Below are 20827 nucleotides of genomic sequence, written 5' to 3' on the forward strand. Positions count from 1 at the left end.
AAGAGTTTGTATATGTGAGAGTGAACTGGGTAGAAAATGGAAGAGAATCAGAAATTCACTTAGCAACACCAAATATATTTGGCACCACTAACCTAGTTTCTCCTGTGTTTGCCTTTCCAATCCGTTGGACCTTAGGGGATGGGCCGCCCACTTTCTCCCCAGAACAGCTCCCGGGTCCGGTTCTCAGTCCTAATTACTGCACCAAGCCTCCATGCTCCAGGGCCTGTGGTCACAAGGAGCGGAAGTAAAGTTCTAAGAGAAATCACCATCTCCTTGTGCAGGGAACACTTCCAAGCCCAGTGTCCACAGACAAATCACCTCCAGCGACTCGAAGAGGAGAATTAATAATCCCTGTGAGGGCACTGGAGGCTCCGCGTGAAAGTTTCCAAAGCCCTGTTCTGCCCCAGGACTCCTTTCTCTCCTCCCAGAGGCTTCAGGCTTTCGCGGCTGCTGGCACATCCCAGCCTGCGTAGCGGGGCAAGAGGGACCCAAGGCAGAATCAGCTTCCCCCAACTCGAAAGGGCACCCGTTCTCTAGGGTGCTGGCACTGGAAATAGCTGGTGTGGAGAACGAAGAGGGAGACGTGCAGGATGAAGCCCACGCCAAGGAGGGCAGTGGCTCCGCCTCTCTGGGTTAGGGACATAAGAAAACCCTGAACCCGAAGACCTAGCATGAGTGGGGCGTGGAAAGCGAGACAGACTCCAGTGGAAGGCTGTGGGGCGGGACTCAGGATTCCCGGAGAGGCTGCCCCAGCTCCTGCCGCAGCGCTGGGCGCCCTCCCACGCCTGCTCCCTAGGGACCCCAGGCGCCCCACGCACGCACCCACCCTCCTTCCCGGGCCCGCCGCTCCTCCCTCCTTCCTCGCTGGTTGGCCCGGGCGCCGCAGAGCGCAGCGGCGGCAGGAGGAGCCGGGCGCGCCTGCCACGCAAAACCACCGGGCTGGCAGGGCGGCAGGCGCGGTGCGCGATCCCGGGTGGCGGCGGCAACGGCGGTGGTGACCGCGGCGACTGCAGCGGCCAGCTCTCACCTCTCCCCTGTGCACCCGCATCTCGCCGCGCCGCCAAGCAGCCAGCAGTCCCCGGGTCGCCCAGCCCACGCGCTCACGGCCGAGCCCAGGGCACAATAGCGGCGACAGCCATGGGGAAACCGGCGAGGAAGGGATGCGAGTGGAAGCGGTTCCTGAAGAATAACTGGCTGCTACTGTCCACCGTGGCCGCGGTGGTGCTAGGTGAGCGGCGCGGCGGGTGGGCGATGAGCGCACCCTCACGCGCTCTCTGCGCCCAGGCCGCGTGCGGCTGTGAGGGTGGGCTTGGCGCTGGCGCACTCCATGCAGGGTCCCTCAATGCCCCCTCGGCCTTAGCCTCGAGTCCCCCGCGGGGCCTTCCCTCCCCCGCCCTCAAGCGCTCTAATTACTGCACAATAAGAACAAAGCTCCTCAGGGACTCCCATTTGAGTGCTCCTTGAGCTGCTGGTTCCTGCTCTACCCAAAATGATCAAAGGGGCTTGGGAGTCGAAAGGGAAGCAAGTAGCTCTTGGTTCTGCTCGTTTGAAAACAGGGTTCGATTTTTTTCTTTGTTAATCCCGCACCGTATCTCCCCCTAACACCGCCACCTTCCTCACCCCCACACCACGCTGCCCGGACAGAGATTGAGTGTGGACTACCGTTCTCCGTCGAACTGGAAGAGGCACCTTGGCCTCCGGGATGGGCCGGACCCTTGGGGGAGGGAGGCTGAGAACGCTGTCGCCGCTCACCATGGGCAGTGCGTGGAACGGTGCCTTCCCACGCGGCGAGCGTCGACTGCCTGCACCCGGGCTCTGAAAAGCTGCCACATTCGTGCCTGAATTCTGGGATGTGCCATTGTGGCCCGCGGGAGGTCACGGGGGAAGAGAGTTAAGAGAACTCAGCCGCCTCCCCTCCTGCCTTCCTTGCTCTCCACGTTGTTTTTGTATTTAAAATAATGTTTAAGCCATCCTTGCCTGTTTTTAAACAAGTGTGTATTTGAGTGATCCACCCCTCACAGATCACTGGACCAGGTGGATGTCTGAGCCATTGCTCAGAGGTATGAGTTATTTAGATTCTGATTTTTTGCCAAGGTTGTGTGTTTCTAGCTCTGGCCCGGGGATGCGCTTCCTTGGGATTAGGGCCATATCTATCTCCTTTCCCGTGATAGCTCCTCAGCAGGTGAGGGCTGTTGCACCCTCTGAGGAATGTGGATTCCTCAGCAGGCTCCACCTTCCCTTTGGAAACTGCAGCTGTGTTTGCTGAAAAGGCAAGTGGGGACAGCTTGTCTCCTACCAAACTCGAGTACCTTCCTCTCCAGTTGCTGCTCCTAAATCTCAGAATATATGCTGTTGTCTGCTTCCCCTCCGAACCGCCCCCTCCCCTTAGGGTGGGAATAGGGCAGGGAAATGGCCTTTGGAAGTTAATGGGATTGTTGGGGTCAGATTGGATTCTCCAGAACCTTGTGCAAAGGAAAGTCAGGTTTCTAGTAAATAAATAACATCCTGGAATGACCCTAGCAGAGGTTATTTGTAGGAGGAAAGGAGAGTAGAGAAGCAAATCTTGACTATTTCCCCCAACAAGTGCCAAGTGGTTTTGGAATTTTTTTTCCTTCGGTTTTGGACATTTTTAAGGGAAAGTTTATCCTACTCCACCATATTTAAATAGCATATGCTACAAAGAACGACTTGATTTCCTTTAGGCCAAAGAGAAGAGATGGCTTTGTTTGTTTTCCTAGTGATAAGAGTCGAGGATTAATTGTTAAAGCTCTTTTTGAAGACTTTGAGAGAGGGCCAGGGCGAGGTGGCTCACGCCTGTAATCCCAGTTACTCAGGAGGCTGAGTCAGGAGAATTGCTTGAACCCAGAAGGCAGAGGTTGAAGTCAGCCAAGATTGTGCCACTGCACTCCTGCCTGGGTGAGAGACCAAGAATCTACCAAAAAAAAAAAAGGAAAGAAAAAGATGACTCACACCTATAATCCCAACATTTTGGGAGGCCAAGGAAGGAGGATTGCTTGAGCCCAGGAGTTGGAGACCAGCCTGGGCAACATGGCAAAACTCCATCTCTACAAAAAAGTACAAAAATTAGCGTGGTGGTGCACATCTATACTCCTAGCTACTCAGGAGGCTGAGGTGGGAGGATCACCTGAGCCCAGGGAGGTGGAGGCTGCAGTGACCCATGATCGCAACACTGCACTCCAGCCTGGGCAACAAGAGTAAGACCCTGTCTAAAAGGAAAAAAAAAAAAGACTTTGCAGGGTAAACACTGGCTTGTGCCTCCCTCCTGATTCCCTGTGAAAGTGGAGTTATCCTGCCTTTTCAGCATGGGGCTCTCCAGAGATACTCACTTGTTACCCAAGTGTTGCACATCACCGGTCAGCATGCAATTCACTAGAGACTGGTTTGGAAAAGATTTTAAGCAATTGTTCCCTGGCCTTTGGAATCGGTTGCATGAATACGTCTTCAGGGTCAAGGAGAAGTACATACCCATTTTGCAGACATGGCCTTTGGTCTCAGATGGGCACTTTCCTCCAATTTTAATGTATGTGAGCCCCAAGAGCTTGGTTTGAGTACTTTTCTCCAGAAAGGAAAGTCACCACTTAAAAATCAAGTGTCCAGCTGAAATCTTCCTGGATATTTGCTCCCTCAGATGGCAACAAAGGGCAGTCCTGCTTCCGGTCTGAGAAGTCTCAAACCTAGACCACCCCCCATGTGCCCATTAACAGGGATCCTTTCCTTTTCCTTTTTCTTCAGAGTACTGGGCCTGAGTGGAAAATCATACTTCTGTTTGTGTAGTCTGTAAGGGCTGATTTGTTTAACTGGCAGTGAAATTCCAGTGACTTATAACAGTGGCACTGAGTCTATTCATAAACCCTTGCTAGATCATGATAGTAAGAGTTTATTTTATAACTGCCTTAACTGATCCAGAAAAATCACAGGAGCTCTGATGCAGCCTCCCTTCTGGACTTTTCAGCACGTGAACTTTAAAGAAAAAAACTGTGAAATTTATTAACTATCCTGACAAAACATCATTTTCTGATTATAGTCATTGAAATGTTTGGTCCCTGACCAGGTGCAGTGGCTCTCACCTGTAATCCTAGGACTTTGGAAGGCCAAGGTGGCAGGAATGAGTGAGTCCAGGAGTTTGAGACTGGCCTGATCTCATCTCTAGTTCTAAAAAAATTTTAAAGAAATAATAATGAAATGAGATGTTCAGTCACTACTATAATTTAGTAGCCCTGACACTTTAAAATATTTGATTATAGAAATAAGGGGCAAAGATTTTTATGAGCCAGCTTGAAGTCTGATTTTTCAAGATACAGCACATGAGGGGAAATGTAATAAAGGTCATCTTTATCAGGAGTGGAAGTTCACTCTTTTCATGGACAAGGAAATGCTAAGAACCAAACATTTCTCAAATTCTTGTTCACAAGATGAAGGGATTGAATAGTTAGGTGACCATCTTGGTTAATTTCTGTGACACCTTACATGCTTCCTGAAAATAATATCTTCGATTTTCACAGGAAAATCCTCTATCCCCTACTAAAAAACCACTAGGAACATTTTCACGGCTTTCACTATAATTCTTGTAGGCTTATTCTTTGCTTCCATAGAATGGTAGAATGAGTACAGAGCCTGGAGTGAAAAGTCCTTGGGATTTGAATTCTGGTACTATCAAGCTCTATCATGTAGGCAAATTGTGTATTCCCTACAAGCCTCAGTTTCCTCCTCTGGAAATTGGAGATATTAGTCATTACCTCGTTTGTTATTAGAGGTGATTAAGATAATGTGAAAAATACTCAGTTGTGTGGCTGGCATATATTCAGTACTCAATAGTTGTTATTTTAACGTAAATCTGAATAATTTGATTATGAGAAAATTAATATTTTCTTATGAAATAAATTATCTCATATTATGTCTCTGTCTCTGTTCTGCTTAGTGTCCCACCGATAATTTAGGGTGATTCAAGTGTTTTGATGACCTGCTCTGTCTGAGCTAGTAACTGTCTCCGTAGTATTATTCATTTCTTTAAAGGGGAAATGGAAAGAATGAATCATTTTGTTTTGTGCCCCACAGGCTAATCGCTAATCCTCAATTCATTTAAATATAATATTTAAATATATAATTTATATAAATATAATTTAAGTATGTAAATTCTGAAAGAAGGTTTTATGCTCTAAGTGGGAATTCTGTCCAAGCAGAGTTACTGAGTGAGAATTCTGCCAGCCTTCTGATTCGGGTCATCCAATAATGATTATATAGTATATAATGTTGTTAAGGCATTTCTTATATCCTCACCCTATTCACAATATAAAACCTAATCTTTCCCTCCAGACCAGTTATGCTATTACTTCAGTCATTTGAAAACTCTGTGATTTCAACTTAGAGCTACTCAGAAACAGCAATAGGTATTGACATTGACATGACAGAGCTGGCAAGCTTATTCATTCTAAAGTGTTTTCTTTGGAGCACTAAGGAAGCAATCCTGCATAGATTCTGATTCTATTATCTAAAATCAGAAACAGCTCCTTCATGATCTTAGTAATACCCTTGCCCAGCCTCATGTCTCTACCCTGGAGCTCATGTAGCGTGCATCTGGAAGTGCTAATTTGAGACGTGGCATAGGCTTTCCCGCCTTGTCTGTCTAGCCCTTGAAGACAGGGCCCAGCGGTGGTTCACGCTGGTTCCAGGCCCAGCCCCTCACCTGCATAGAACCTTGGCTCAGCACTGTTTAGGAATATCCCTATAGTAATCAACACTTAAGCCATTCATTCATTTAACGGATACATATCAGACACCCACTGTGCACCAGGGATTGTTCTAGAGCCGGGTCATACGGCATGTTCTCATGGGACTTAATGTTCAAGTAGAGAGAGGAAGACCATAAACAGAATACATAGGTAACCTACTGTATAGAGTATGTTAGATGAGAATAGTGTTCTGGAGTAGTATAGAGCAGGGAGTGGGCTGGCAAGGTGGGGGGTTGCAGTTTTAAACAGGGTGACAGGAGAGACCATACTGAGAAGGTGACAGTTGAATCAAGACTGAGGAGAGATGAAGGAAAAAGTTGCACAGGTATCTGGGGAACATCCTAGTTTGTGTGAGAAACATCAAGGAGTAGAATGAGGGAGGGAGAGAGTAGGAGGAGATGAAGGGGAGGTAAGGCTGGGGGCAGAGCAATAGGATGGTTCAGGTCCAAGGTCCAGGAAAGGGGTGATGGGTGCCTCAGCTGAGCAGCCAGGAGTGGAACACAATGGAAAGATAGCTGCTTGGGGTTAACCTGCAGGGCTTGGCTGAATTTGGTCCAAGGGAGAAGGCGGTGGCCATCTCTAGCAAAACAGAGAGTCCTGGAAGGGGCACTGCCTTGGAAAAGAACATGGCATGTTCCACGGTGGACATGTTGAGTTTGAGGAGTCAGAGGGGTGTTTGGGCAAAGATAGGCAGCAAGCACCTGGCTAAGTAAGTCTGGTGCTCAGGAGACAAACATGGAGTGGAGTGTCGACTTACGAGAGCATGTCAGGGACCTGATTGAGGCTTTGGGAATGAATGAACCTATCGTGGGAGAGTAGGGAGAAGAGAAGACCAAAGACAGAGTTCTGGACAACCCCAGCATTGGAGGCCTTGGAAGAGAAGGGCCCCATAGGAGAAACCGGAAGTGGTGTGATAGAAATTAAGAACAGGAACAGTGATGGGTGACAGGTTCAGGGGCAGGAGTGAAGGGATCTGGGGAGGACGTTCAACAGCGTTGGGGATACAAAGGGCAGGGACGTGACCTTCTGGGCTTTTATTTGGAGGCACTTAGATGTGAAAGAATTCAGAGAAAGTGGAAGTCATATTTAAGATCCAGAGAGTATTTTCTTTTCTTTTCTTTCATTTTTTAAGAGACAGGGTCTTGTTTTGTTGCCCAGGCTGGTCTTGAACTCCTGGCTTCAAGCTATCCTCCTGCCTCAGCCTCCCAAAGTGCTAGGGATTACAAGTGCGAGCCGCTGCACCCAGCTTTGTTTTGTTTTGTTTTTCTTTGTTTTTTGTTTTTTAAGGAGACTTGAGTCTGACCAAACCTGAAGAGAAGTGATCATTAAAAATAAAAATGCAGCTGAGCATGGTGACTCATGTCTGTAATCCCAGCACTTTGGGAGGCCAAGGTGGGAGGATTGCTTTAGGCTAGGAATTCAAGACCAGCCTGGGCAACACAGCAGGACCCCTGTCTCTGCAAAATAAAAATTAAATTAGCCAGGCATGTTGGTGTATGCCTATAACCCCAACTACTCAGGAGGCTGATGTGGGAAGATCACATGAGGCCAGGAGTTCCAGGCCGCAGTGAGCGTGATCACATCACTGTACATTCCGGCCGAGGTGACAGAGCAAGACCCTGTCTCTGAAAAATAATAATAATAAATGCAAAAGAGAGAGAACAATGAGTGATGTTGCATGGAGAAGACAGCGTGAAGTGGAGGGACCTGGTCGGGGATTGGCCCTGAACAGAGAACAGGACTTTATACTCCTGAGATGGAAGGGAGGAGTTAAGGGTGAAGCATTGTATTCCTTTCCTGTGGCTGCCATAACAAATTACCACAAATTGGGTGGTTTAAAAAGACAGAAATTTTTTTTTGAGACTTATGTATTCATTACTCTGTGCCAAGTACTGTTCTGAGTGCTATATAGGTATTGAACCATTTAATCTTTCCATCAAGCATATTTTCAGGAAACTGAGAGGTAAGAAACTTGCCCAAGGTCAAGGGCAGAGCTGGGATTCAAACCCTGGAAGTCTAGCTCCAGAGACTCTGCTTCTAACCACTGTCCTCTCCTGCTGCTGTGTGATATTTATTACCCTGTATTCTGATTTTTCTGCCTCCCTCACCAACTCATGAACCCTACGGGAAGGAATTTTGTGCTGCTCTTCTCTGTGCCCACAGTACCTGTCACATTGCACAGTAGGGTGAATACATTTGTTGAATTGTTGAGCCATTTATGACCCAGAGAGTTAGTAAAAGGTTGTCCGTGTTTGTCAAGGGAACAAATGAGCCTAAAACTTAGATCAAACTCTGTTTCCTCCATAAATTCTGCTCTGCCTGTTTCAGGCCCCCTCTGATCTATGTCAACAACATAGATTAACACTTGAGTCTATATAAATATCAAGCATGTTAATCTTTTCTTTCTCAAAACTAGATTACAGACCCCTTAACGTCCCTGTTGTTACATTTCACAGGCACTAAAAAATAAAATGAGCCATAAGGTAAGGAGACTGACTCTTAAAAACTATTTTTTTTTAATTTTCAAAAAAGTGTATCTGCTACCTATACTCTCTGAGTCTTTGGTTCTTATTAAGAAGAAAGGGATTTAGATTAGCTAGGAGAGCAAAGAAGATTCTATTCATGCATCTTTTACCATTTATAGGTAGTGGATTATCTGGTATGATGTTTGTTGAAAAAGAATTGAAAACAAAAGTTCTGAAATTGATTACTGCTGTCTGCCACTGGTTTAGGGTCCGGAACTAGTGGTATGTGTGCTAGTAATTGTTGACTTGGGTTATAAAACCTCTGAGAGTCCTATAGCTTTAAGAACCTTTAGCTTTATGACTGTGTATTCATTCCACAGTTCATTGCTGGGAGCCAGAGGAACTCTTCCGTAAGGAGCTAAGTGGGGGTTAAAGGGCATTACAGGGTGATAAAATGACCTTGACATTGAGTCAACTGTTTTGTGTTTGAACTGCTATCAGTGACATAGGGATAATAATGTAAATTGTATATGGGGCTCTTACTACGGTAATATGTTCTATGTCAGTATTATTAGATTGTTTATTACAACAGTAATAGAAGACCTAATATATGTATGTTTTTGGACTTTATATGTCTCTAATTTAAAATATTTGCAAAGTACACAATACTCCAAAAACACTAAACAAAATAATAGTTTCTTTAAAATGACAGGAGTAGCCTAGTTCCTATATCCTCAAAACCAGTGATTTCCACAACAATAAATAATCAGTTTGACATAGGGATAACAAAAAAAGGCATAGTTATTCCTATATAAGGGGGACTTTTGCTTTTAATGAGGAATATAGCTTTATGTTTATATATTTCTGAAAACTGATGAAAACAGACAAGGTTGCTAGTTTAGTCATATATATTTAGTTTGTATTAATATATGTACTCCATAGCATGCCACAGACATGACAATATTAGCAAAATACTGAGCACTACTAATTGGTTTCCATAATATTTTCTAGAAATTTGGGAGTTGATAGTGAGTTAAGTTCATTTGAAAATGCATATATATGTGTGTGTGTGTGTATGTGTATATATATGATATTGCTTATATGTTCTCTAAAATACTGAGATACGTGGTCTCTGTCTCTATATATACATATATATGTATGTATATATTATGTCTTATATACATAATATATATGTGTATATATTATGTATCTTTTTTTTTTTTTGAGACCAAGTCTCACTCTGTCATCCAGGCTTCTTTTTTTCAAGTCTCACTCTGTCACCTAGGCTGGAGTGCAGTGGTACGTTCTCGGCTCACTGCAACCCCTGCCTCCCAGGTTCAAGCGATTCTTCTGCCTCAGCCTCCCAAGTAGCTGGGATTACAGGTGCCCACCACCACACCCAGCTAATTTTTGTATATTTAGTAGAGACGAGGTTTCGCCGTGTTGGCCAGGCTGTTCTCGAACTCCTGACCTCAGGTGATTCACCCGCCTCGGCCTCCCAAAGTGCTGGGATTACAGGCATGAGTCACCGGGCGACCCTATATTATGTATCTCTATCTCTCATCTATCTATCTTATCTCCTTAGTTAAGTACCTTAGAGATCCTTCTGGCCTAGCCAAAATTCTACATATTAAAGAATTAGGAAAAGAAACTGGGCTTTGAATGCTTATGCCTGGTGTTTTCATTTTGCAACCAAATCAGAATCAGATTTGAAGCATCACTGAAATGATTCTGATTTTTTGTTGTTCTATGCAAGGTATATATAACTCAAGTCTATCAAATCAAAACCCCAAACAAAATGATCTAAACACAAAATTATAAAATGAATCTTTAAAATGATTTTACATATTAGACTCTGCACATGCAGGTTGGTATATACAATCTTAATGCCTCCTATGAGGAAGAAAGACTTTGAATATAAATCACTAATGGTTGGCAAATCTTGAATATCTTGTTAGATGTTGCTTAATTTAAGATATGGTGTTTTATTTAGTACAGTAACACTACAAAATTGAAGTTGCTCACCTGTTAAAAATTTGAGCACTGGGCATAAGAAATAAAGAAAGCTTCAGATGAAAACATGCTGTGTAGAAAATTTTTGTGTGCAAATTCAGGATGTGGTGGAGCTCAGATGGGTAAAGCCTGGGTTACGTCAGACAAGGTAGGATTAGGACTCAGTTGTGAGAGAGCATGCATGCATGTGAGAGCACTTGCTTATAAAGAGAGAAATCTTTCCACATTAATTACTTGTGAGAAATTGTGATTACCTTTAACAGAGCCGAGACTGAAAATAACTGTCCTAGGGAGTCCGTGACACACTGGCCTGGTGCCAGGGAAGCTGTGTTCGCCTGAGGTACTGCAAATTTCTCGTGTCACTGGAGATTTGGGGTCACATATGCTGTGACAACTCAAGAACTCTCGAAGAAAATGAACTCATTTTAGATGACATTGAGTGGCCCATTTAAACCCCCCATAGCAGTGTCTGTTAAAGTAGAAAGTGTTTTAAATGGCCTTTTCTATTTTGTTTTGTTTTGAGACAGAGTCTCACTCTGTCACCCAGGCTGGAGTGCAGTAGTGCGATCTCGGCTACTGCAACCTCCATGTCCCAGGTTCGAACAATTCTCCTGCCTCAGCCTCCCAGGTAGCTGGCAGTACAGGCGCCTGCCACCACAACTGGCTAATATTTTCTATATATTTAGTGGAGACGGGGTTTCACCATGTTGGCCAAGCTGCTCTCGAACTCCTGACCTCAAGTAGTCTGCCCGCCTAGGCCTCCCAAAGTACTGGGATTATAGGCATGAGGCACCATGCTGCGCCCAAGAGATTGATTTAGAAAGAGTTAATACATTATACTTGCTGAGGGAACAGCCCCAAACTCCAACAAAGAGTGCCCTGTTGTAATTAGTACACCCACAGTAACACCTCTGTTAATGGAAAGGAAGTGTTTCAGTGACTCACTCTTTGCCAGAAATGTTACTACTTTACTTAGAAAATTATCTGCTGACTGCCTGTTCCATTACCAAAGGTAGAATATTTCCTTTCCAGTAAATAGTCCTATACTTTTGGGATGGACAGATCTCTTCCCAGCTCACAGATGCTTCACGTTCCTCTCCCAGGCCCAGCCTCAGCTATGTGAGCTCTGGGCAGCGGTCCCCACTCAGCCAAGACAGGGAGGGATACAGTGCCTTGTTCTCCACCACTAAACCCCAGAACCAGCCCTGAGAAGATAAGACGTCCTACCAGTCCTGCACTCATACTGAGGTCACCACTCCCAAGCCCTTTCTTAGTCTCAGAGTCCCTAACTGTGTCCAAGACAGGGCAGTTGTCACAGCAGATCTCCACATGTCTAGGAAGGCTCTTGATAGTAGAAAGTGTTTTAAATGGCCTTTTCTATTTTGTTTGTTTTGTTTTGAGACAGAGTCTCACTCTGTCACCCAGGCTGCAGTGCAGTAGTAGGATCTCGGCTACTGCAACCTCCACCTCCCAGATTCAAATAATTCTCCTGCTATCATCATGTGACTTTCTGCTTGGTCTGCATGTTGAAGTAATAGCAGCCTTTGGGACTGGAACTTGGCTTCAGAAACACCCTCAGAGAGTGTCCACACGGCCACACGGTGTGTTTATTCTTATAATCTCTCTATGACAACTGCTTGGGTATAGCACTTTCAGATGGTTAAAACTACAGCACTTTGGCCAGGCACGGTGACTCACGCCTGTAATCCCAACACTTTGGGAGGCTGAGGTGGGCAGATCACTTGAGGTCGGGAGTTCAAGACCAACCTGATCAACATGGAGAAACCCCGTCTCTACTAAAAATACAAAATTAGCCAGGCATGGTGGCGCATGCCTGTAATCCCAGCTACCGGGGAGGCTGAGGCGGGAGAATCGCTTGAACCCAGGAGACACAGGTTGCAGTGAGCTGAGATTGCACCATTGTACTCCAGCCTGGGCAACAAGAACGAAACTCCATCTCCAAAACAAAACAAAACAAACCAACAAACAAAAACACTACAGCACTCACTCAACCAAGGGGGAAATCCTTATAGGAGAGAGCTTGGGTGAGATTATACAATTATTTTTCTACCACTGTTCTATTGCTTAAGAGTTATCTAGTTACTTATAACTCAGTAAGGAATTAAGTCAACAACAAAAAATGCACCATCACCAGAAATGCCTAAGCCACAGAGAGCCTAATCCCTGAGCCTCTCCCCATTACTGGAAAATAAACTAATACTGCTCAATTTCTGTGGGTATCTCAAAGACTTGTTTTCTGAGCCACTTAGCCACTTTGCAGGTTTCATTTAAGATTTCCCCAAATTATGGGCCAGGCACAGTGGCTCACGCCTGTAATTCTAGCACTTTGGGAGGCCAAGGCAGACAGATTGCTTGAGCCCAGGGGTCCGAGACCAGTCTGGGCAACATGGTGACACCTCATCTCTACACATAATACAAAAATTAGCCAGGTGTGGGTGGCCCATGCCTGTAGTCCCAGCTACTCAGGGGGCTGAGGTGAGAGGATCACTTGAGCCCGGGAGGAGGTTAAGTCTGCAGTGAGCCAAGATCACACCACAGCAGTCCTGCCTGGGTGATAGAATGAGACCCTGTCTCCAGGAGAAAAAAAAAAAAAATGATTCCCCAAAGTATGAGACATTGAGAGAGAAAGTGAGAGTGACATATTTTCTCCCTTGAAAATTTCTCTTTGGCTAACCAACCCTAATATCAATATTTATTGAGAATTTACTATAAGTTTTATGTACATTTACCTCCCATTTGACCCTCAGTACAATGAGTTAGGAGGTTCCCATTTTACCAGATGAGGAAACTGAAATTTACAAGGCTTAGGTCATGTAGCTGAGCACACAGAGCTAGGATTAGTACCCAGGACTGTCTGATTAAAGCTTAGGTTACTAATTATTAACCATTAAGCAAGTCTTCTTCCTTCCTAGCAAACCTTGATACACCTAATTGGTAGTTAGAACCATTCTGGCAGACAGGCTTCATTCTTGCAAAGTAGCCAAATAAAGCCTATTCTCCTCCTTGCTTCAACTTTTGTCAGTCTAGTAGCTCTTCTTTATTGTGTGTGGTTAGTCCTTTCCCCTACGCTTCTCCTACATAAGCCTCCTCTTTGAGCTCGCATTCTAGTGGAACACATCTAGTTGCTTTCCCAGAACTGTTGTCCTTTCATGCCCTAATCCTTTTGCTCAAATGTTTCACTCACTGTTATCCTGCCTATCCTTGAAGATGGATCTAATTCCCACTTTTATCTTGTAGACTTCTCTGACTGCAGTTGGAGATAATCTCCTTTCTCTGCAGTCTTAACCCTTGATTTATATGCATTAAATTATCACCATTAGCACCACCATTCCCAGGCCTGTTCTGTGGCAGACATCACTGATTACAGTACTCTTCACTACTGAGCTCTGATGTGGTCTCAGAATCCTCGAAACTTTGCTCCAGGCAACCACTGTTGATCGAACAGAATTGGCACATAAGATGAAAAGTATTGTTTGTTGCTGGGAAAAGTTTATTCATTTGGCAATCAATTAGGAACTGAATTTAAATTGAGCAAGCACTGATGTTACTGATAAGAGAGGCAGAGTCAAAGTCTGTGTTTTGTCCTCTCAGTCTGTTGATGGCAATACATGCACAATCACTAACATGATCCTGAGTGTGGTAAATGCTGCAAGGAGGCTGCAGCATGCTGTGGGCCTTCAAAGAAGAAAGGTGCAACTGAGAAAGTTCCTGGAGGAGGCCATAATTGGAATGGCCTTGAGCAGGTGTGGTAGGATTTCTGGGCTTGAAGATTGGAAAGAGCAAGTCTGCATAAAGGTGATGATATGAGTAAGGAGGGCTTATCGTCTCTTAGGTTCAGTTTCAGTATTACATGGAACTATAATTTAATATATGTGTTGCTGTTCTTTCACACTTTTTCTTACCTGTTTTCTAAGGACAAGAATGCAATACTACACAGGTCTGTCACATCATAGCATCCAGCATTGTACTTACTTCACAGGAGGTGCCCCCAAATATTTTTGACTGATTACAACCTTCTTCACCGAAGAATTAAAACAAGTAAATCTTTGATGAACCAATCCCATTCATCCCCTAGAAACCCACCCAGTTGTATGAGTTTTTGAGTGAAGACCATGAGGAACTCTTACGCTAGCTTAAGTCATCCCAGACATACTTAACTCCTGGACTGGGGACCCCAGAAGAACAAGTCTGGTTACTAGCAGTTTTGAAGCCATTTTCGTGTGAGCACAGCATGGCCCTGAAGCTCCCAGACTGGAGATCTGATCTTCTCAAGAAACCAGCACCAGAACCAGCCTGATCTCCAGAGAATTCTTTGGGCTAATTAGAGAAAATGGAAGATCCATCTATTTTTCCATAATTGGGCCACAGCTTGGTGCTGAATCAACCCTGGATGGTAGAGCCTTTTCAGCTGTGGTATTTAGCAACTCTTACACCATTTAGTGAATTTATTTCTGGATTTTCCCCCTCCAAGTATCCTTTCACATCCTTATCCAAATTCTGTCCATTTCTCTCCCTGTCTGGAGATTATTTCTATGATAAGAAATTAATTAGCCTGTCTGTGCTACCTGTTCCAGGATACTTTGAACAACCGCGTGGGTAAACACTAGATGTGGTCATCACAGTCTGAAAATAAGTTTTTACTTTTTTATTAGCAAAAGTTAATTGTCAACCAGGAGATGTAACAGGCTTGCTCCATTTCTGCTGCCGCTTCTTGGGTTTCTTTCTTGCATGTGGAGAATTTCCTGAGGTTTCACCAGACTGAAGAGATTCTGAGTTCTATGAAGTGATGGAGATAAAGATCTTGTTGTCACAAAACAGCAAAGAGCACTGTGATTAGGTTTGAAAGATTTTGGATTGTCTTATAGACAGTGCTCTTACTGGTGTTTTAAAAGTTGATGTTTTCTTCTGTGTAAATTTAAATAATTTCTCCCAGTAAGCTTTTATATTTAATTAAATGATACCTTTCACTGTGCAATCGCAAGAGGAAGATTTTCTAAATTAGACATCATCTTTACCTTGAAGAAGAAAATTGTCTGTTTCAGTGTCTTTTTGTAGCAAGATTGACCAAAACAAGTGGTAAATAAGACTGTAATATTTAACTGTCATGAAATACCTTTGCTAATAAGGAAATGGCCTTGGTTTGGATTATGTGGAGTTTTGTGTGTGCAATGTGGGGGTGTATGTGTACATATATGTATATTTCTTTTTTTTTCTTTTTCTTTTTTCTTTTTTTTTTTTTTTTTTTTTTTTTTGAGATGGAGCCTCACTATGTCACCCAGGCTGGAGTGCAGTGGCATGATCTTGGCTCACTTCAACCTTCACCTCCTGGGTTCAAGCAATTCTCCTGCCTCAGCCTCCTGAGTAGCTGGGATTACAGACATGTGCCACCACGCCCAGCTAATTTTTGTACTTTTATTTTATTTATTTATTTTTGAGATGGAAAGTCTCTGTTACCCAGAATGGAGTGCAGTGGCACCAACTCAGCTCACTGCAACCTCCACCTCCCGAGTTCAAGTGATTCTCCTGCCTCAGCCTCCCAAGTAGCTGGGATTACTGGTGCCTGCCACCACGCCTGACTAATTTTTGTATTTTTTTAGTAGAGAAGGGGTTTTGCCATGTTGGCCAGGCTGGTCTTGAACTCCTGACCTCAAATGATCCACTCACCTCTGCTTCCCAAAGTGCTGGGATTACAGGCATGAGCCACCATGCCTGGCCAGATTACTATGAAATTCTATTCTGCAAGTGCTTTAGAGCAACTTGCATTTTAAAGTACATTTTCACATTTTACATATAATGCTATATGGTTGTGTTTGGGTTCTGTGTACAGATGGTTTCGTTATGAAGTGGAAAAGGCCTGAAATATGCTGCTCTATGTGAAGTACATTGATATAACCTAAGAAAAGATCTTGTTGCCAGTTCAGAAACCATAACCTTAAATAGCATGCCTGGGTCTCCTCTGTATCTGGTTTAACATCTACATTGAATATTGGTATTTTCCAATAATCTCCAGCTAATTTATTTTGAAAAAAAAAAAATAGAAATCGACATGTACTTTTGCTTAAGTGGAAATAATTGAGTAATGCTTGGTTGCTTTTTTAACCTCAAGTCAATAACTGCAAAAGACTGGACTTACTGCACCTAAGATCTAGAACCCTGAAGTTATCTAAATTGGTGCTCATCACTGAGCTTGTGTAGGCTTCCTGAAGCCTATTCAGGGCCCTGTGTACCAGGGAAAAGGGTTGGCAGATCGCAGTGTGTGGAGTATGCAGCCAGTAATTTTTTCTTAGATTCTCTCTTTCTCCCCTCTTAGAACCTCCCCTCATTTCCCAGGGAACATCTGTTTTCCATGAGGGCAGTACTAAGGGGGCTGAAGATTTTCACAAACATATAATAAAAGATTCCAAGAGTAGGCTGGGCACGGTGGCTCAAGCCTGTAATCCCACCATTTCATGAGGCCGAGGTGGGCAGATCACGAGGTCAGGAGATCGAGACCACCCTGGCTAACACAGTGAAACACTATCTCTATTAAAAATAAAATAAAAAAAAAATTAGCTGGGCATGGTGGTGAGCACCTGTAGTCCAGCTACTTGGGAGGCTGAGGCAGGAGAATGGCGCAAACCCGGGAGGCGGAGCTTGCAGTGAGCTGAGATGGCGCCACTGTGCATCAGCCTGGGCAACACAGCAAGACTCTGTCTCAAAAAAAAAAGTATTCCAAGAGTAAACAAAATCCTCAAGTGTTACTGTAGAAAGATTATACTCACCATGTTTGATTTTTTTGGTCTCTGGTGGTCATCCTAGATGCATTCACAGTCATTTCTAGACCTTCAATCTAATCCACTATTGTTATTAAATGAGCTGATCCACATGGAGTTACTTTTTGAAATCATAAAGTGCCTTACGAATGTTTGCTATTATGTTTTAAATTCTTAAAATATGTCTTAACTCATTTGAAGATAAAAGTAAATGTTTCTGTGGTCCTTCTGGGAGTGGGGAAAGTTACAGCTCCACAAAAGTTAAAAGAGAAAGGTAAACAGTTAGCAGGCAGGCAGCATAGTTGGGAGTCATGAGGAAGAGCATTCAAGGTGACACAAGTTTTGTAAGCAGACGTAAGGAATGGGCTGAAGAATGTCCTGGAGACCCAGGTACTTAGACTTAGCATTCTGGGTTCAGGGTTCATCCAGGAGTTCCAGGCTTGCAGCAGGTCTAGAAAATCCAGGACGATGGGCCACCTTCTTTCTCCCAGAGGTCAATCTGATCTTAAGTTGCACCTGACTAAAACCTGCTGCAGAAGAGATGGTCAGCCTTTATTTACACACAGGGAGACAGCTTCCTAAGATTGTGTAGTGAACCAAGAAGGTGTTTACAGGCATGTGAAACTGGCTGTTGTAAAGAGGTAGTGATCTGGGACACGTGATGTTAGTTAAACTGGAGGAAAAGGTGTACCTTTCAAGCAGAGGATTCCAGGCCCTCTCCAAACCATACAAGTCTGAGCAAAGGGACAGAAATTCCATCAGTGGGTTGGAACCCAAATATTTGCCCAGATACCAAGGAGGGGAAAGAGTGGAACGTGACCATAGGATAGATAGAGGGTTTTCACAGGAATGCAAACAAGATGATAGGTAGAATCACCCATGAGATTAGCAAACAAATCACTTTAAGAGGAAAAAAGTAGAATAGAGTCAACCACACGTAGAAAATGCAAGACTTTGGAATCCACAAGTCAAGTCATAGATATGTATCTTGGGAAATAATCCAAGCACACATGTATGGGACTGACACACCTGTGGGAGAGAGAGAGTCTGGTTGTTCCGAGACTGATAGATTCACCCACCTCCTGGGCTCTAAGCCAGCTGGATGCTTGCTCAGGAGACTAGATTCCTGTGGGCTGGTCCTAACTTTCCCAACTAAGCTCACCCTCACTTGAGCCCAAAGGACTCCTAAGACTCCATCCCCAGGAGGCATCCCCCAGGTGAGGAGCTAGACACTTGAATTCTCATGTGTACAGCACCATAGCCATTGTAAAAGGAGAACATCTCACAAGTCAGGAGTTACTGGAGAGACTTGTGTTTATGACACACTTCTGGGTTGGATGGCCCTGAAACAGTGTGACAGAATTTATCTGCATTCCTGTGGCCCAATTTTCATGCTCTGCTCATGACATCCTCCCTCAGTGATTTTTTCCTGCCTTTCACAATCAGGTTTGATGAGCAAAGGGTAGAAAATGCAGTGGCTTCCTGGGCATGTGCATTAAATAGCAATTAAAATGCATTCCTGGTTCGGCTCAATGTGGCAGGTGTCAATCAAACACCTACAGTGTGTCAAGCTTGATGCCAGGGGTGGTGGGGTACAGGAATGAGCAGACAAATGCTTCTGCCTTGGGAGCTTGAGATGAAAGGGAAGGAGAGCACGAATTAGACCTGTTTGAGGGGGTAATAGAAATACAGATAAAACTGAGTAGGGTCCAGAGGAGAGATTCCTTCCACCTGGGGAGAGAGCCTGGGAAAGGCTTTCTGGAGGAGACGGCTTTTTAACTAGGCTTTAAGGGGTAGGTAGGAGTTTATTAGGCAGAGATAGTGGCAAAGGGCTTTCGAGGGAGGGGGATCTGTGTGAACATGAGTGTGAAAGCAAAAAAGCATGTAAGCAAAAAAGCGTGGAACATCTTTTAAGAAATAGCAAGGAGTTTGCTGTGACTGGATCTGCTGGGATTGGGGGTGAGAAGGACATGCAGGCCTGTACTGGTTAGGGACCTGGCAGGAAGCAGATGGTGCACTCACTCAAAAGGGTTTCACTGAGCAGAATTGAATCAAGCGACTATTTATAGAGTTCAGGAGGGTAAAAGGAATCAGCAAGGGATGGTGAGGCACCCAGGGATGAATAACTGGGAAGCTATTAGCTCCTCTAGGCCTGAACAGGCAAGGGAGGGTAATGGGGTTTCCACAGTACAGTGAGAGCTGAGTTGTGGCAGGGACCAAAAGACAGGGCCTATGTGGCCGCAGAGGAACACAGGCAGGGAGGGCAGAAGAAAATTTAAAAACCCCAACCTCTGTCTCTTTCCACCGTTAAGATCTACAGCTACTGCCTCTCATTTGCTCAACCCAGCCAAAACCAGAGGCAAGGAACCCTGGATCAGTCCTCTCAGTGCACAGAGCAGGACAAACAAAGACAGAGGGTGAATCTGAGGGCAAATGGAGAGTGACCAGCATAGAGCCATATGGAATGAAGTGCCATGCTGAAAGGTTTTCTTGGGACACCAAGAAGTGTTGAAAAGATACAGTCTAGGAAATGATGGCAAGGAAATTATTTATTTATTTATTTATTTGAGATGGAATCTTGCTCTGTCCCCCAGGCTGGAGTGCAGTGGCATGATCTCGGCTCACTGCAACCTCTGCCTCCCAGGTTCAAGCAATTCTCTTGCCTCAGCCTCCCAAGTAGCTGGGATTACAGGCATGTGCCACCATGCCTGGCTAATTTTTTCATTTTTAGTAGAAATGGGCTTTCGCTATGTTGGCCAGGCTGGTCTAAAACTCCTGACCTCGAGTGATCCACTCACCTCAGCCTCCCAAAGTGCTGGGATTACAGGCGTGAGCCACCGCACCTGGTCTATTTTGATGACATCTGGTGATACTAGTGGCTGCTGCTTAAGGGCATTGTGGGAAATGAGAGGTCAGAATGGCTCCTATAGCCTCTAACTATATACCAGAAGGACCATCTCCGGCTGGTCACACAGGCCTAGCCCTAGGCCTCCACATCTAGAGAGCATTGGCCCTGCATCTACCAGCCTTTCTTCCATGCAAGGAGGGCAAATGTGGTTGGTGGAGAAGACACCTAGAATACCAGTGGCAGTTTCTCTGTCTCCCCACTATAATTTAGGACTCTTCTAATTGTAAGCAACAGAAAATCCAGTTCAAATAGGCTTAATCCAGAAAGTTGGAAGGTGGTGGGGGTGACATATAAAATTTATGGCTCAGATACCGTAAGAGTCTAGAAACAGTACCTGGCTTCCAGTACAGGGGTTTAATATCATCTGGACCTGTTCTCTCTTTACATATAGTCTCTACACCTGTGTCGTTTTCACTCCCAGGCAAGACTCTTCCCTGGTGGTGAGATAGCTGCCAGCACAGGTCAAGGTTTCTTTATCCCAGTTCCACACCCAGCAGGAGAGATAAAGTTTCCGATCCCTATTAGTTCAAACAAGACTCCATGGCCTTAGGCTAACTCAGCCCTAAGTCAGAGCTCCATTCCTCAATATAGTCTTGGGACCAAAGGAATGTGGTGATCTGATTGGCTAGACCAGGGGCACTCCCTCATCCTACCATGTTCCCCCAAGCTTCTGGACTAGTTAGGGCTTCAGCTCCACTGTAAACAAATTGAGAGTTAGGAGGTGTGCTGTTCACTGCAGGGACAAGGGATACTGTCCCTTAACAAGAACAACAAACCTGCCTTTTATCTGTTATGTTCCTGAGCTATTTACTGAAAGCAATCAATACAACACTCATAAGTTAAATTTTATTGAATTCATAGTTACAAAAGCCAGTGAAGTTGTTTAGTTATTAACCACATGGTTTGAAATTGATGGAA

At 44.6% G+C, this 20827-nt stretch overlaps 1 protein-coding gene across 1 annotated transcript in view; it reads left to right on the top strand.

Annotated features, from left to right (window-relative positions):
- The first annotated feature begins 375 nt into the window (after positions 1 to 375).
- Positions 376 to 20827, top strand: part of SLC1A1 (solute carrier family 1 member 1) — a 92414-nt gene continuing 71962 nt past the window's right edge. The window contains exon 1 of the mRNA XM_007969358.3: positions 376 to 1228. Coding sequence (XP_007967549.1) covers positions 1138 to 1228 — 91 coding nt within the window. The 5' untranslated portion in view covers positions 376 to 1137. The remainder of the gene's footprint in view (positions 1229 to 20827) is intronic.

This window comes from Chlorocebus sabaeus, chromosome 12 (genome assembly GCF_047675955.1).
Source record: "Chlorocebus sabaeus isolate Y175 chromosome 12, mChlSab1.0.hap1, whole genome shotgun sequence".
NCBI classification, from domain to species: Eukaryota; Metazoa; Chordata; class Mammalia; order Primates; family Cercopithecidae; genus Chlorocebus; species Chlorocebus sabaeus.